Below are 18444 nucleotides of genomic sequence, written 5' to 3'. Positions count from 1 at the left end.
GTCCTGTTTTCCACTAGGCCTGACCCTTCCATGCGTGCTGGGGATGTGACCTCAGACACATGCTCACAATATCTAGAATAAAGCCACATTTTTAAAGTCTAGAAGATAACATGACAGAATAGATCTTTGCTAATCTGAAGACAGTAACAGGTAGAAGAGGAAATTATTTAGAAGTTCTGGATGTCACCTGAAATATTAAAAAAAAAAAAATGTTCTCTCTCACTCCAGAAGTTTTGAGGCATGCTTTCATCTGACAGCATGGGGGTGGGAATGGGAAATGAATAAGCAGATAGGGCAGTCTGTGAGTGAGGCCTGGAAATGGATGGCTTTCTAGTCCGCCAGCTTAAGTTGGCGACATTCTACTGCCCCCTCGTGGCCAGGTTCATAAACAGGCAAGATCTACACAGTGTACAGACTTAAAACAGAAGAACCAGGGAACCTATAAACAGGTTAGAAGGAATCTTGCACTCTCATTTAAAAGGATCTCATGCTTCAAATCAATTTAGTTTCAAAGCCCTCAGGTCTCGGGTGAGGAGAGCCATGGCGTTTATTTGTTATCTGTGACAGTTTCACCTTGACAGAGCCTCAACATAGAAAATTATCTTCAAACTCTGCTGAAACATTCTCGTGTAAACTAGGACAGCCCACAAACAACAAAGGCCTCTCTCTCCTCAATATTCGATCTTCTCTATCTCATCCATGTCTTCTGGGTCGAGCTGCTTGATGTTGCTATCTGAAAGAACGAAAGAGAAAGAAACCAGTGTCATCCGAGGTCCTAAGCGGACGTTCATTCCGGCCAGTAATAAGTTTCTGAAGAGAGTGACACCTCTGAAGATACACATTCTTAAGCATGGTGCAGTGGTACATGTCTTTAATCCCAGCACTGAGGAGGCAGAGGCAGGTGGATCTCTGTGAGTTTAATCTCTGGTCTACACAGAGGGAGTTCCAGGACAGCCTGGGCTACACAGAGAAACCCCATCTAAGAAAAAAAAGGGGGGGGGCTCCTGTGAATTTTGTATAGAAAGCCCAAGATAAGTGAGAGACATTCACCAAATCATGCAGTCACATAAACAAAACCAGCATCAAGTGGACTGGGCCCAGCATTACGGATCTAGACACCTTGTACAAAGAGGCTCAGTGAAGTAACTGTCGCTACTTCCCAAAAGCTCAGCACAGCAGTAGTGGCTTCCATGGGTGCTTTTCACCTCGCTACCCAGGTAGCTTAAGATGGGGTGCCTAGGCAACTCTTTGAAGGGTCAGTGGGATACGCAGCAGTCAGCCTGAAAACCCTTACATATTCTGATCTAAATGTTCTGTGAGTCCACTTCCTGGGGAGCGTGTCCGCTGCTTCCTAGAGTTCCATTCGAGAAGATGGGACCTAATGCCTCTTTGCCATGGTCCCCGCCTACATCTGTGCTCCCTGGGGCTTGGGCTAATTTTTTTGTTTGTTTTCTTTCAATGCAGAATCTCACTTTGTAGCTCTGCCTGTCTTTGAACTCACAGCAATCCTCCTGCCTCTGCCTCTCGAGTGCTCTCACTTACAGCATGTGCCACTTAAACTTGGCTTTTGAAAGCACGCACAAGGGAGGAGGCAGAGCTATCGGGTGGTGAAAACCTTGAGGCTCCCATGTGTGCAGTCTGCCAGTTCGGGACCCCAGCAGGTTAACTGAGCCTGCTTGTTTAGGTGTGGGGCTGGAATAGGGTTGCAGAGCTCAGAAGTCAGGCCTGTCCTGTGTGAGAGAGTGAGACAAGAGGAGGCAAACTATAAACCAAAGAGGAGGTCGGGACCCAATCAATCCTACTTTGCGGTACTACTCACTCTATAGGAATAAAATCCTACAGACCGCACAATGAGCACTCATGTAAATAATTCTACTTGACACGTACCTGTACCTTCTATTTAACAAGCATAAAGGACTTACGTAATCACCTGGCCTGCGCTACAACTCTGATCCTAAGAATTAGAAGCTTTTCCCTAACGGCTTCTGCTTCACGCAACCCCTCCCTGTCCGCATGGCCTCTGAGCTCCTCCTATTGGCTACTTACTGAAGTGGTCTTGTATTTTCATGAGCAGGGGCAGCTTATCCACTTCAATCATGTTGAAGGCGAGACCTTTTTTCCCAAAGCGTCCCGTCCGCCCTATACGGTGGAGGTAGGTCTCATAGTCTGGCTCTTCTGACTGGTTTACGGGGAGGTCAAAGTTCACAACGATGGTGACCTGCTTCACATCAATTCCTGGAGAAGAAAGACACTGTAACGGCTTGCAATATTTTCTTCAGGACAAATCCACCAAGAACTGTATTTGCCAAAGGAATTCTTGCTTGTGGAAAAATATCGGAAATCAAAATTGGTTTTATTTAAACTGTCATAAAATGTCAGTTTGCTTACACACCGTGATGTCTATGGTCCTGGTGAGACTGGTAATGAAGGCTAAGCGTGTACAAGTACAGGTGAGTGGGGCGGGGAGAGGGGAACCTCACCAAGCCTACGGGGCCAAGCTCCTCCCTGCTTCTGTGGGGCGCAGCCATAGGTCCAGGGTCTTCTCACCCATTACAGGGTGCGGCTCCACTCTGTTCCATGGCTATCTTGTTATCAGGTCTTTTATTTACATTTTAAATCTGTTGCCTCAGCGGTCACAACTTCCAGAATGTTTGCCCTTCTCCCAGTCCTCTAAACGTCTCACAGGATGGTCGCCACAGCTAAGGCCAGGCCACTTGTGCTCAGAGTCTCGGTTACAGAGTTCCTCAAGCCCTCAGACTACTTCCGGGCTCACTTCTTCATGTTCAGTTCCAGTTACAAGAGCTGCCATGTTCCTACCAACGGAACTTTTCTCCTGGCTAGTCAAGTGGCTCAGTGGTCATGTGCCCACCTAGCAAGCACAAGGCCCTGGGTTCGATCCCCAGCATAAAACCAAACCAAACCAACCAAACAACAAAAACAATAAAATCCAACAAAACAACAATAACAAAACCCAAACAAAGAGACAAACAAACAAAAAACCCTAACTGTTTTCCTCCCTTTAATCCCTATCCACCTGGTGCTGCCTAGGAGACTTGTTTGCTCTCTGGGCCTTCCATCCCCGCGCTGACGGGCTGCCCACACAATGTTCTTGCCCTCTCTACTCTGAGCTTTCAGGTCCTTTTCCCCTAGGGCCTGAGATTGTTCTGTCCAGAAAGGAAACCGTAAAACTTTATACAGCCATTCACATTTAAATTAGCCAAATAAAAAGAATCCAGTTCCTCTGTCATACTACGGTTGCTGATACAGTTAATAGCCACCATCTGGACAGCACAAAGTCTCTTTAGAGAGCCCAGGCAAGAAGTCCAGAGGCAGGCTATGCTTCCAACAATCAAAGGCTGGACCTACTGTGAATACAGCAGCCCTTAGTTCTGCTTGCTAGACCCCCAATGACCTAGAGAACCTGGTTTGAGTACAGGGTCCAAGCAAGGATGTAGGAAGGATGAAGAAACAGCCAGCCCCCTTTCTTAACACTCCCCGTCCCCCAGGTGTTGATTTAAAACTTGAAACTTCGAGATACACCTGAGACACTCATCATGTTGATGTTATCAGTGAACTGCAAATTAAAGCCATGTGGAGATACTACAACATGTCTATTGAATGAATGACACGCTTAGGTAATGACAGGGACATGGGACAACTGCTATGGGAGAGCACAGCGGCTGGGACACAGTCAAGAGCTGTGTAGTTTCTTAGAAGGCCACCCCAGTGCTGGGTATTCACCCAAGAGAAAAGAAAGCGTGTGGACACAGGACCTGCACGTGAGTTTCTATTACACATGCATTCAGAGTTAGCGCCTAGCTGCAAGCAACTTCAAAAGCCAACTGGTAAATGACTGAACTATCAATGGAATACTGTTCTCAAGGAAAAGGAACACACGACTGTTCCATGTAGCAAACAAAGCTGGAGAAATTCAGCAGCATCACATTAGGTGAAGAAGTCAGATACAAAGGCTATACACCCTCTAGCCTTTGTACACCATCTGGTTCGACTTAGGTGCAGCTGGGAAGAGACACATGTACACCTGGAATCTCACCAGCAGTTGCCGGGGGGCTCTGCAGTGGGAGGAGGCTGACTGCAGAGAAAGGTAAGGCACGTTGGAGAGGCTACGGGGTGCTGATTGCAGCGGTGGTCACACGACTGTGCACGCCAGTCAACTCTTAGGGGCATCGTGCACACATTTCACAGCCAGCGACACCCAACTTTGACGTACCTCGAGCACAGACATTGGTTGTTATAAGAACCTTCTCTTTGCCATCTCGGAATCTCTGAATGATGGAAGCTCGCTGCTCCACTGTGAGTTCCCCACTTAGCAGGGACACCTGGTGGCCATCCTGCATCATCTCCACAGTCAGCCACTTGGCATTTCGCCGCGTCTATAAGAAGAGCAGTGATCAAAACCGACTGGCTGTCCCTGTTATGCTTATGGGTGCAGGGTGAAAGGAAGAATTTTACTTCCTTCCTCCCTCAGCCTTCTAAGAAGTCTTAGAACATGGCATGGGATTCTCTGACTGCGTTTCTAAGAGTCGCAGTCTCTTTGGCCTTCTCTTCCACAAGCTGATGACAAAACCGAGCCAGCAAACAGTGCAAAAGTTCTTTGCAGGAGCCATCTGACTGACATCTTTACATACATAATGAAACAGCTACTCAATTTCCTCCTCCTCCTCCTTCTTCTCCTCCTCCTCCTCCTCCTCATTTTTGTTAAATGGACAAAAAGAAAACAATTCTAAGCTAAGGATCTTGCCCAGTTTACATGGCTATCCTGGAGCAGAGTTGATCTTGCTTTTATTCTACATTCTGTGCACATGCCAGCAGATGACAGTCTAGTGACAGTCTAGTCTCAAGATCCCGCTCATTGTACTTAGCATGTTCACGTGGTAGGGACAAAAAAAAAAAAACCCACATCAGTATGAAACATGTTAGCATGAAACATGTCAGCAAAAAGCAAAGAACAGTGTGCTCCTCAAGCCCACATAAAATAAATATGGTGGGTGTCAGTATTTAGGAACAGCCAGGAGGCCTCATGATTGAAGCATGGGCTCTAAGAGGACCCTTACTCAACATCAACTTTAGGTCCTAGTCCACCCTCTCATTCCTAAGTTTTACCCCTAGGCTGGATTTCTATTCAGAGCTATCTGAGGATTAAAGCGCACACAGCACCTGGCTAGAAGGCCAGGATAGTCTCCCACCCCCACTTGCATGCACCTCCGTCTGTGGCAAGGACACAGGCAGCAGGCTCACCTGGCAGAAGATGATGGCTTGGCCAATGGTGATGCCACCGTAGATGTTACAGAGGGCTTGGTATTTGTCTTTCCTGTTCTCACACAATACGTAATACTGCCGGATGTTGTTCAGGGTCAGTTCCTCTTTTCGCAACTTGATAACGTTGGGGTCGGGAATGATTCGTTCAGCAAACTGCCACACAGAGTCCTCGAAGGTTGCTGAAAAGAGGAGCATCTGGCATTCAGAGGGTAAAGCTCTGAAAGAGAGAAAGGAAGATGGGTGTCACCCAGCTACCAGACAGTCGCTCTTTAGGCACTGCCACAAGCTGCTCTGTGCACACTGTGGGTCCGCAGGGCTGTCTGCTGCCATCAGCTCCACATTCATGCAAAACGCCAGACATCCAGCCAACCACCCTGAATGCGAACCTCAGAGCGTAGCTTAGGTAAACGTTCTGGAAGGTCAGCAGTCATTCATGTCAATCTCCTCCTACTATAAGATTCAGCAATCTCACACTGGATATACATCTAAACAGGATGAAATGAACCACTTATTTGTTCTAACCAAAAGAAAGGAAAATGGGATGGGGGGTATTGAGCAACTAACATAAATACTCTACTTATTATACACTATCCTCGTGGGTAGAACGTAAAAGAGACCTATTTATTCAGAAGTCCCCCTTGACGCTTAAAGCCTTTCACTCTAAGTCGGACCTCACTAACTTATTGGTTAGAAGACAGCAAGAGGGGAGCCCCCCCCTTGTCTGGCCATAAGGAAGTTGGATCCCTTACACCAGGCAGCTAAGCACACACTACCAGGAGACTAGTGCAGAAGTTCCAGAGTTGGTGCTCTGAGCCTTAAAGGTAGGTGGAGATAAATCATGCGGCTGAAGGGAAAACATGCCTACTTCCTGGCAGCCTCTTGTCACCCCAGACTGTCAGCAGCCAAGCTCTACCCCCTGGAAGGAAATCAGACATCACACAGTTCTACTGTTCCTTATGACAACCATCCCGGAGCAGAGCTTCCAAGTTAGGCATACACTGAGCAATCTACTGGAATTTTAGTCCCTCAGATTAGGAAAGAGTAGGCAAGTACTGCCTGATAGAGGAAAGGAACAACAGATGCAGCAAACAAACAACATAGGGAGCTGGCCAGTTCAGAGATGGTGTTGAAAATGGGGTCTGGGGGTTGGGTAGGCCAGATCAAAACAGCAACAACACTATGCTGCAAAATACTGAAATTAGTACCCTCAGAAGGAGAAGGTGGGTGTTGTATCTGTAACACAAGAAAGGGAAATAATGGGAAGAAACAACCAGAAAACACCCCCAAGCAGGATCCAGACAGGCTAAAGACTGCCATTTAACTCCAGACAGAAGGAAATGCACAACAGAACAGAGATTAACACAGGCCCTGGATGAAGAGTTCAGGACCAGGCACTCCAGACAGGGATGTAAGAGGCCAATGTAGAGACAGACTTTTAAGTTTAGGGAAAGAGAGGCAGTGCTTTCGGATTTTTAAATTGGGCTTCCTCAAGAGCCCAGTGCTGGGAAGAGTCGTCTCTCAGCACAGCACCCAAATGAGCATGCGCTGCTGTGCTGTCCCTGGGATCTACCTCCATGACATGGAGCAGCTAACTCAGGGTTTACAATACAGCTTCGTGAACTGTGGGCGGTGACCCCATCTGGGTGTGTGTGACTGAATGTGGGGGTTGTGACATAGTCGGCCATTTAGTAAAAGGTCTGAGTGATCAATGACCAACAATCAATTCAAAATCAAACATGTAATGAATGGAAGGTGTTTCTAGGGGAGCCCACCTGTGTTGAGTCGTGTGACCTCACTGTCCCACCTTGGTTCAAACTCTACATGGGATAGCTCCATCTTCTCAGAGATCAGGGAGCATTACAAAAGAGGATGCAGAAAGAGTATAAAGCCAAAGGGGATGGAGGACACCAGGAGAACAAGGCCCTCTTGAGCAAGGCTCACAAGAACTCGCAGAGACTGAAGCAGCAAGCCAGGGCTGGCAAGGGTCTGCGCGTGCTCTGCGCATATATTACAGCTTTGAGCTTAGCATTTTTATGGGAGTCCCGAGTATGAGAAGAAGTGTGTCTCTGCATCTTTTGCCTGCACTTGGGACTCTTCCCTCTGTTGGGTTGCCTCTTCTAGCCTTGGTGTGATGGGTTTTACTTTATCATATTACATTTTATTTTGCCCTGTTTGGTAGTTATCTCTTTTCTAATGAGACAGAAAGGGTGTAGACTGGGAGGGGAGGGGAGGGGAGGGGAGGGGAAGGGAAGGGAAGAGGAGCTGGGAGGAATCAGGATAGATTGCATGAGAAAAGAATCTATTTTTAATAAAAAGAAAAAAAAGAGACATGTCTTATCTAAGTAAAAAATCCTAGAAGTAAATAAATGCATAAGTGTTGGTAACAGATGACACAGGTCTTTCAGTGTGAAAGCAGACTCTTTCAAATTTATATTGATCAATTTAGACCACGCTTCAGACATGCATACTTCATGCATATTCCAGCAATAAACACATGCCCAGGTCAAGCATGTTGGTTCATGCCTGTAATCTTAGCCTTTAGGAGGCTGAGGTAGAACTGCCATGGGTCTGAGGACAAGCTGGACTATATAGTTAGTCCTGATCAGTCTGGGCTACAGAAAGAGTCTTTCTCAACACACACACACACACACACACACACACACACACACACACGAGAGAGAGAGAGAGAGAGAGAGAGAGAGAGAGAGATAGAGAGAGAGAGAGAGAGAGAGAGAGATAGATAGAGAGAGAGAGAGAGAGAGAGAGAGAATGTTCAACTTTAAAAATGGAGATGATATCTATGAAATTCTCATTTAAAGCAAAATAAAAAATTGATCTGCTTATATCTTATCCAAATATAAACTAACAGTAGAGTATAAATATAAAGTCTGGCCAATTCTATTTATCCCATAAACTACTTATCAAAACAAAACAAAAATGGTGCCAACAGCTACATGTCTTTCATACTTTGCAACTGACCTCTTACAAAGCAGATAATACTTTACCCACAGTACTGAGCCTTTCATTATTAAAGTCATTATTATTATTTGGCTACTGCTTAGTTTCAAGTTTGCTCTTTAAAAGATGTTTAGCTATGAAGACATGCACATGTATGGTGAGTATCATTGTTGGCGGCTCCGGAAAGATGTACAGTGAAGGAAAATGCATGTCCTCATCAAAACTGGAAACGCGGAGAGGGGGAGCCGTGAGTGGAGTGCCAGGAAACAGAATTGGCACCCTGCGTTCGTAACATGTGTATAATTATTTCCATTTTAAATACTTGTTTGTGATGACTATGCCCCACAGTTAGCTTTCTCAGCAGTTGGTCATTTTAGGAAAAGAGACAACTCAAAGAACTTCCAATACTTGCAGGCTCAAGTTTTGAAAATAAAAGGGTCGACAAACGCTAGTGAGAAATCACAGGACATGGAGGAAGCAGGGGACTCCAACAGTGGGCTAAAAAACTCAAATCTGGGAGAGCAGGGTGACATGAAACCTCTCAGTCACAGAAGTGGAAGCTAACAGTATTGCCTGCATATAAAGTAACTGAGGAAAAAGTTTGGTTTTCAACACTGCAGGGAGGAAATGAAAAGGGGCAATAGTGTAATTACATTATAATCTCAAAATAAAAGAAATTAAAAATTATAAACATAATAATCCATGAATCCACTACGTGAAGATACCACTTGATATGGTGAAATGGTTGGGGCAAAGCTAAAGATCCCTACACAGGGGCAATGCATGGGAAAAGGTAAGAGTCAACTCTAGAGGAAAAGTGTGTAATAAAAACAAAATGATAACTCTACACTGCTTGGCCCAGAAGTGAACAGTGTGTGTGTGTGTGTGTGTGTGTGTGTGTGTGTGCGTGCGTGAGAGAGAGAGAGGGGGGGTGAGGTGCGTGCGTATACGTGCGTGTGCACCCAGAATGATATGGCCAATGTCTGGCCAATCAAACTCTTATGATTTAACCACTGAGAGGAGACAGAGGGAATAGGCAAAGGCAGAGTTTAGAAGAACTCAGGCCTACTTTCTATACGGGGAAGTCAGGGGACAGTAATATGGGCATATTATTTGGGGCGTGAAGGTCAGCATCAGAAAAGACAGGCATGTCCTTGGGAATGGACAGGGCAGGGGATTACTGTTCTTTATTATAAGCCTTTCATTACTACTGAATTTAACGTTGAGTAACCACTATTTAGAAAAAAGAGCAACTCAGACTGCTAACTTCCCTCCCTAAATCCCATCAGTGAGTGGGAGGAGGGGCCCAGAAAGGTGTTATCTGAAGCCTTTCAGGTGATTTGAATAGAGAAACCTGGGAAACTGGTAAGATTTACTCACAAATTAGAAGTGGAGTCAGGCCTAGACCTGCCCCAGCAGCACTGTGTTTCTAGTCTGCCCCATTAGCCATCACCACCCCGGGGCAGCTGGGCTGGTTTGCATATGCTTGGCTCAGGGAGTGGCACTAATAGAAAGTGTGGCTCTGTTGGAGTAGGTGTGTCACTGTGAGTGTGGGCTTTGAGCTGCCCGGAAGTCAGTATTCTGCTAACAGCCTTCAGCTCCTCCTGTACCATGCCTGCCTGGATGCTGCCATGTTCCCGCCTTGGAGATAACAGACTGAACCTCTGAACATGTAAGCCAGCCCCAATTAAACGTAAATCCGTAACCAAGACAGCAGCCTTCAGCAGACACCTTCAGGATCCTGCCTAGGAAATAAACCATGATTGGCAAAGCTGGTGCGGGACTCAGGACAGACTTCACCTGGAAGCCTGCACTACAAAAGTGAAGCCAAGAGGCAGGAATCTCAGTAGTGCAAAGGGAATGAAATTAGGAAGAGTGGACACACACAATTTATCATTTGGACTGAACATCCCGGAGGAGAGGATGGATGTAAAGATTACCTTTGGATACGGATGCTCTGATCGGAGAATCCTTGGGTGTCAATCATCACATCTGCTTCATCCAGGACAAACACACGGATCTTTGTCAAATCAATCAGTTTTCGCTTGAAACACCAATCTAGGACAGTCCCAGGGGTACCAATGATAATCTGTTTGGTGACTTCAGTGCCCCTCGGAACTGTGGAGAAAAGGGTTTTAAGTCTCCTGTAGATATAAACAGACCTACTCACTGTAACGAGACACAAGCCAGGGTGACGTGATATATTTCTTGGTGACAAGAACACAGTACAGTATCATTTTTCAAGTGCAAACCCTGAGGGTCACGGGTGTGTTTAGATTCTGCAGAATTTTAGGATAGATCCCAGAATTCTACATTTATGGCAATAATATCCTTATATAAACTGGATATAGTGGCATCCTATGGCCCAGCTATTCACTCATATAAGTTCAAGACCAGACTGGGCAACACAGTGAGACACTGTCTAAACAAACAAACAAACAACCCCAAAACCAAACAAAGAAAGCAAACAAAATCACATCCGGCATTTCTAATGGCCTGCGGAAACAACGGCACAATTGTGGTGAGACTGGTTAGGGGTGGGGGCACAGGCAGGGAATGCTAGCAGAGACTGGCAGGAGGGGTGAAGCTCATGGCTGGTCTGCTACTGCATGAGCTGAGAGACCGGTCTCAGTGACAGGAGTGACGATACACTGAGTGGGATACGTGGGACATGGGAACACTCACCTACCAGGCACGAGGCCCTAGTGTTTGCCTCCCATTCCCCTGGCCTACCCCCCACCCCCAACCTCTGACACACAGAGCACAAAACCTTCCCAACTGCAAAGCTCTTTTAAATGGGAAACAACAGAAGGCACGGTAGCAAGCCAGTGAAGCTCCGCATGGGCAGCGTGGCATGTTTCTAGTTTGTGAGCTCTCGATCACGCATGCGCAGAGAAGCATCTGCGAGAGTTCAAAGAGCAAAGACTGGCCTTCTGTCCTTCTCTGGAAGGCAAAGGTCCCCTGTCCTAGTCTCCTGTCCTTTAAAGATTCACTTTTCCATGATAAGCACTAATACTCTAATAGAAGAAAAAAAAAAAACAGATAAAACTTGTGTGGCACAAAACTGCCAAGTCTCAAAAAGCAGAATATAAAAAAGACATAGTCTTACAAGATGTGGGAAAAATGTACCGTTTGCTGTGTCCTCATTATAACCTGTGCTGCGCCTGCTTAAGTCGGGATTACTTCATTTATTAGTATTTCCCCCATTTTAGAGACAAGGCAGAGGAGTTGCAACAGCCCTGTTAGGCGTGAAGCCAGGACTTAACAGAGAGCCAAGACAGGAGGACTGGTACATACTTCGGTTTCCTCGAATGGCGTACATTACTTCAACATCCACACAGAATTTCCCCATCCTTTCAACCACGCGGCCGGTCTGCAGAGCCAGTTCATAGGTAGGAGCCAGGCAGAGGCACTGAGATAGAAGAGGGGGAGGGGAGGAAGGTTCACGCAAGCGACTGTTCAAACTTGAAATCAATTAAAGGTTGTACAGGAGGAGGCATACAAACGGCGCTGAAGATTTTAGCTGAACGAAACATTTTAATTTGAATATAATTTGGCAGATGGAGAGGTGGGAGGTGCGGAAGGACTGAGAAACAGTTATTGTTTACATAGAAGCACAGGTTACTGCTGTCTTTTAATGGGAGCTGGGATACGAGGAGAGCAAGATAAATCACAGCTGGTACAATACCCATCCCATCTTGCTTGCCCTTAAGAGTCTGCCTGCTTCCAGCACACTCTGCTTAAACCGCATTATGAATATTATGATCCTGCTAGAATGATATCCTCCCCCCCCCAGACCCCCGGCCATCTCCCATAGAAGTAGTGATTGTTGAATGAAGACATTGATGGAAGAAACTTGTGATATTTAACGGGTCATGCGCAGGATCTGTGGTAGAAAAGGCCACTATGAAAGGGCTAAAAATAGTTTCCACACATTGTCAACACATGGGCTCAAGCATGGCTCTCTTGAATAGTTTTGAATGATACCACACTTTAAATATAAATTTCAGTAGCCTTATCTGGAAAGTACACTTTCTGTGCCAGGCCTCTGCCATATGCATCTACACTTTATGGGAGTCACTGGAAGCTGCTTTTTTTTTGTGTGGGGTGGGGTGGGGGTTGGGGGGTAGGGGGGTTGGGGGGGAACCTGTGGGAAATCAGCCTGTGAAAGAACTTGATGAGTGCCCTTTGGAGGAAACAGGGAACAGAACAAGATTGTCTCTGTGAAAAGAAATGAGGCCAGGAGAATGGTGAGCTGGGTGCCTTGACCAGCCACCCTGTGTGACCACTAGAAGACACTTTGCTCCCCAAGAGTGTTTGATAAAGGACTGGGGTGCACTGGACGCCCTTCTTGCCCCAGAACTAAGCAGCCATCATCACCATAATTATCCCAAACACAGTGCTGAACATGTATGTGGCTTCTCTGAGTCCACTTGTTGACCTTAGGAGACGAGCACTCGCTCACTCACTCATTCATCATTGACGCTTAATGAATCATCCCAACGATCCTGGCGCTCTGCTGGGTGTGAGGAGTCAAGTGTGACCAGAGCCATGTTGAGCCATGCCCTTGGAGTGCTGTCTTTACAGAGAGGAAACCAACTCAGGGGTTACTAACTTGCCCCTGACACTCAGCTAGGTGGGCATTGGTGGCAAGGCTGGGATTGGAGGCGGCTGGACCCTGGACAGTGCTGGGCGCCACTGTCCCATATCCCACCCAGTGCTCTAGGATTTTATGAAGAAGGCCTCGTCTACATTTCACTGCAGTAATTCTCTATTTGCACAAGGACCGGACACCGCTTAAACATGGCTGCCATTGCAGTTACAACAATTTCCACCACAGCCCTCCCTTACCTGTGGAAACAATTCCAAGGCATTCACTCTGCTTAGCATCGCTAGGACAAAGGCGGCAGTTTTTCCTGTGCCAGACTGGCTCTGTGCTATGAGGTTCTGGGGACTGTGACAAAAAGAGAAGGACAACTGGGCATAAACTGAACACAAGCTCCTGGGCATAAACAGAAGAAACCAAAACAACCAACGCGGAAGACCACTACCCTGTAAACTCACGGATGCGCGAGCATCATGGGGAGAGCCATCTCTTGGATTTTGGATGGTCGGTTAAATCCCATTGCATAAATTCCTTTTAGTAACTCTTCCTTTCTGTAAAATAGACAAAGAGACTTAATTCTCAGCCTTGCAAAGCCTCTGCTGGTCAGTAGCCTCATTAATATGCGTACAGAAATGCATACTTGAAAGACGCACTTCTGAGGTGCTACTTTGCAACTGAGCATCTTCAATTTCTCTGACAGTTAGGGATTTATTTTAGCTCATGGTTTAAGAATCCGTAAAGTCGCTGGGCAATGGTGGCTCATGCCTTTAATCTCAGCACTGGATTTCGGAGTTCGAGGCCAGTCTAGTCTACAGAGTGAGTTCCAGGATAGCCAGGGCTACACAGAGAAACCCTGTCTTGAAAAAAAACAAAAACCAAACAAACAGAAAAAAAGGGTGGTGGTGGTGGTGGTGGTTGAGAGATGGCTAGCGGTTAGGAGCATGCACTGACTGCTCTTCCAAAGGTCCTGAGTTCAAATCCCAGCAACCATATGGTGGCTCACAGCCATCAGCAATGAGATCTGATGACCTCTTCTGGGGTGTCTGAAGACAGCTACAGTGTACTCACATATAATAAGTAAATATTAAAAAAAAAAGAAAGGGTAAAGTCCATTACTGTGGGGAAAGTGTGTTGGTGAGCGTTCAAAGTTACTGGTCTCATTGTGCCTGTGGTCAGAAAACAGAGATCGACTCTGCGCATGCTCAGATGGCTTTCTCCTTTCCTGTGTTTCACTCAGACAGAGTCCCCAGGCCAGGACAGTGCCAGCCCCACGCAGGATGCTCTTTCCCCCTCCCCTAAACCTCACCACAGACACCTCAGACACACGCCACAGATGTGTGTGACCTGGATCACTCCAAATCCAGTGACGTTGGAAATCAAGATTAGAGCTCTACAAGCACTGAGAGTAATCCTTAGAAATACATTATTTACACATCAACCCTATCCCCAGCTATATACAGTCATGCAGCTAAGGTGGATTACTAAAATAATAAGTTAGGCTAGAAGCCTAGGTCAAGGGAAGGAGTAGTGGCCAGAAGCCAAACGTTCTATTAAGGAGATGGTTGGGGGATGAAAATTCATCTGATAAAAGGAACATATCCATTTACCACAAGTGTTATTTTTCCATAAAACTTGGAAACCCAGTGGCATTTATGGTTTAATTCCTTTTCATGAATGACAGACATTTTCATAAAAGAAAAAGATGATTGGGATGACTCTTTTATAGTTTCTTTTTGACTCCGGATCCTCTAATCCCATATTGCTGATGCAGGAATTTTAAAATGCATCTTTCCTGTACTCCTCTGCAAAACATCCGAATGAGAACAGCCTAAATGGGCTGGAACGTTTATACCTTTCATGAGTCACTTGTACATTTGGGTGTTCTTTTCTCATTATTATTATTTTTCTTTCTTTCAAGACAGGGTTTCTCGGTGTAGCCAGTCTGGCTGTCCTGAAACTGTCTCTGTAGACCAGGCTGGCCTGGAACCCACAAAAATCACCTACTTTTGCCTTTCAAGTGTTGGAATTAAAGGAATGCACCGTCATCTACCTGGCTACACTGGATGTTCTTAATTTGTTATGTTAATTGGAGAATGACTGGCAATCCCAGGCTTCTCTACCACTTAGAAAATGTCTGGGCATTGGGATGTTGGAGACTTTACTTTCTTAAAGTTCACATGTTACTATATCTTTCTTGTGGAAACCAAATATTGGGCATTCCTGATTGAGAACTTGGCAACAAAGGCCAATTGAGAACCTGGCAACAAAGGCCAAACAAGAATCAGAAATCCAGTCCTCCATAATCAATGATGACATCTTCCAGATCCATAAACCGTTTCTTGACTGCAAAGTAGAACTTGTGCTAAGTAATTTTAAGTAACAGTGAGTCGCGTCCAAGCCCTGGGATGGGTGCCCCAGCAGCTGTTCATTTTCACTCACCATCGGGCTCTTCATTCAAGCAATGGCCCCTGAGGCATGGGCAAAAGGCATATCTAGAGCTGCCTTTTGGGTAGTTGGCCTAGCTGCTACCTAACAAGGTATATTCTGCTGATATACTCGGCAGGCAACATCAGCCTGGTTTGATCTCACATATCTGTCGCCTTTTTTTTTTTTTTGTTAGAATATATTTTCTTTATGGCAGTTTTAACCCTAGGGCATGGAAACTCATTTGAGAAAGTCACTTCTTTTAATACCATTTGAAATAAAGTATGGCTAGAAAAGCAAATGCTTATTAACTTTTTAAGAAGTGCTAAGGGGACAGTGCCTGTGCCTGGATTCTGATACAGAGAGTGACAATATGACTATCATCGGCTGTGTATCCCCAACTCTTGCAAAATTAAAATATTTTCTACCAAAGAGTGCTCAGGTTGCTACCCAACTTAGGTATCCAAGGATTCCCTGAGATACGTTTTAATTGCATGTAAAATTATACAATCTATTTTAATATGGCATGCTAGGAAACGAAGGAGATGCTGATGGCTTTTAGTAAACTAGCACAGCAGGTCATTAATGCTTACTAACATAAGCATCCGTATACACTAAGAGTTAAGATACTCACAGCCTTAGTTCTTCAAACGTTTTCACCGAGTAGAGTGGAGAGCTGGGATCCTTCTGTAAGACTTCCACTCGGTGGCTGGATTCTACTAAGGACTGACGGATTAGCTTGTTTAAGAGTGAATTGGCTGCCAAATCCACTAAAAAAGCAAAACCAAAAGGGAGCATCAAACCTCCTGATTGACATCTATTTAACTGTTATCGCCTATTGAGTAGCAGTATATATATAAAACAACAGCAACTTATTCTCATCTTTCTGTCAAAAGTCCTAGAAGGAATGCCATAGCACTGAGAATTCCTTTTTTTTTAAAACAAACAAACAAACAAAACAACAACAACAACAACAAAAAAAAGGATCCAGTTTCTTATGCTCTTTTGTGCAAATCCTTGGCCTTGTGCAAACCAACATCTAATTGCAACATCTTCCTTGCCAAACTGAAAATTCTTATTCTACACCTTGCAGTTTTCATTTCAACGTTGTCTAAAGAAATGTACTCCCTCCTAATTTAATACTTTTTTCTGATAGTATTCATCCAAAAAGAAAACAAAGGTAGTGTTTTCCCAAGGAAATCCTATCAACACCATCAAAGCGATGATAAACCAAGCAAACAGAGATAGTAGGTACAATCGAACTAGTCTCCTACCTACATCGTCTTCATCATCATCTTCTTCCGTGTTAAGAGAGCCATCTAAGAGGGTAAAAGAGAAATAAGAAGCATAAAGAAAAATGTTGAGCAAAAATTTCAATGCATTCTTAGAATGTCCCACAGATTCTACAGTGTATGCAAACAGAGCCATCTCCTGGAAGAGTAAGGAGATGTGACCGAGGAGGTGGAGGATTTTCAATGGAGAGTAAGGAAGCCAATGCTATTTCAGCTGGCAGATACATGGGGAAAGCCAGTCTTGCTTTAGACAAATGACACTCACCTATGTTTGGGACTGTGGTACTCCTAATACCACGAAGGTTCTTCCTGGGGTGGACGAGATTTGAAAACTATTGAAAGGCACAAATTTCAACCAAGGTTAGGAAGCAGAACATCAAGCAGGAAGCATGGTGCTATCCTACAGCAGAGGCAGGGAAGACCATCTCAACCTGCTTCCTTTGCAACGTTAAGGGTTAATGATTTCATTTTAGGAATCCTTGTAATTGTATGAATTCTCATATAGTAGAATGGGAGTGTCCATGGGCTCTCTTTATAAGGGCTCCTAGTCTGAATATGGGCAGTATCTGGGTGATGGGTGGTTTACAACACCTACAAGGGGAAGATGGCTATAAAGATGCTAAATGGTCAATACCAGGATAGGAGAAAATTCCCTACAGCTAGGATTAGCTGCTGCGCGCTCTCTCTGGATTTCCTGGGGTCTCTGCTCTTTCAAATCAAAGGTCGGTCCTTTCTGGGAGTCTCCTTTTCTGTGGCCCTTCCAGCCCAGCCCCCCATCACTTGACACCCCACTCTATACGCCAGCGGGGCGCTCCCCTTCCCAGAGGACTTCCCTCAGGAGTCCCTGTTCTAGCCCCCGCCCCTGGGCCCTCCCCTGATCAGCGGCAGTTACGTGGCTGTTCAGCCGCTCGCTCTCCGCCGCCCCAGCGTCGCCTCCCCAAAGTAACGACGCCATAGCTGCGGTCTCCGCTCTCGCCCCCGGCACGTGCTGCCACCCCCGCGCGGGGCAGCGCCGGCTCGGCTCAGTGGCCAATGGTCAGGCTCCGGGACCGGCGTCCGCCTCGCGACCACCCGCGGCGCGGCGCAGTGCGCAGGCGCGGGCCCGGCGCGGGGCGGGCGGAGGGAGAGAGGTGCGGAGAGCTGCTGTGCGGGACACCCGCGAGCTTTCCGTTTGACCTGCCGGCCATCCTCACAGCAGAGAGAAAGTGGGCACGGAGGCGTACACGCACCTCGCTGCAGGCTCTCTCTCCCGACAGCCCCGCTTGGGCATCACAAGGTGTGAGATTGCACAATGGAGGGACAGATGGGCTTGACCGGAGGTTCGGAAAGAAAACAGAATTCAAGTGCGGACTTGTGGCTCAGCCCTGAATACCTGTGATGTGCCCACATACACGCATATTTTAATTTTTATTCTAAGGCGTGGTCCCCTTTTAAAGCGATCTGGACTACTACCTATGGCATATATTGCACAGCTCTGGGGTAGATACCTTATGCTAAGTTTGGACCAAAGAACCAGGATTTTCAGTTTTCTGACTGAAATTTTAAGAGTTGGGGCAACAACGATTTCTATAATCATCAAAAGCAGAAACTCAAAACTGTAGCCATGACCTCTCCGTGGTGCTGAAGCAGAATTCCTTGGCCCTGTTCAGTCGCAGTCTTTCAGCGTTTTCAGGTCATAGCATTTCCCTTTAACCCTTACATTTACATTCTAATAGTAAATGTTTCGACTCTCAAGGTTAAATTTCTGTTAAACGATGTGCAGAATTGGACAGGATCTTCAATCTCTTAGTTTTCGTATAAGATAGCCAGAATTTGAAAATCTTTTTTCTTTCATTTTAGCCCAGACTGTATTTCTATTTTGTCTTGCGGTAAAGAAGCCGCTTC

General features: G+C 45.9%; 1 protein-coding gene across 1 annotated transcript; it reads right to left on the bottom strand.

Moving 5' to 3' along the window:
* Positions 1–501: 501 nt before the first annotated feature.
* Ddx25 (DEAD-box helicase 25) lies at positions 502–18407 on the bottom strand. The gene is made up of 12 exons (XM_052188712.1): positions 17453–18407; positions 16826–16892; positions 16543–16587; positions 15903–16038; positions 13303–13395; positions 13090–13192; positions 11536–11650; positions 10179–10356; positions 5260–5497; positions 4232–4394; positions 2047–2235; positions 502–733 (listed from the first exon to the last, which is right to left on the bottom strand). The coding sequence occupies exons 1-12, from the start codon at positions 17513–17515 to the stop codon at positions 672–674; spliced, it is 1452 nt and encodes a 483-aa protein (XP_052044672.1). The 5' UTR covers positions 17516–18407; the 3' UTR covers positions 502–671.
* Positions 18408–18444: the final 37 nt, after the last annotated feature.

The sequence above is a fragment of the Apodemus sylvaticus genome, chromosome 7, assembly GCF_947179515.1.
Source record: "Apodemus sylvaticus chromosome 7, mApoSyl1.1, whole genome shotgun sequence".
Taxonomy (NCBI): domain Eukaryota; kingdom Metazoa; phylum Chordata; class Mammalia; order Rodentia; family Muridae; genus Apodemus; species Apodemus sylvaticus.
Note: the sequence above shows the minus strand (reverse complement) of the source record. Positions and strands in the feature narration are given on the sequence as shown.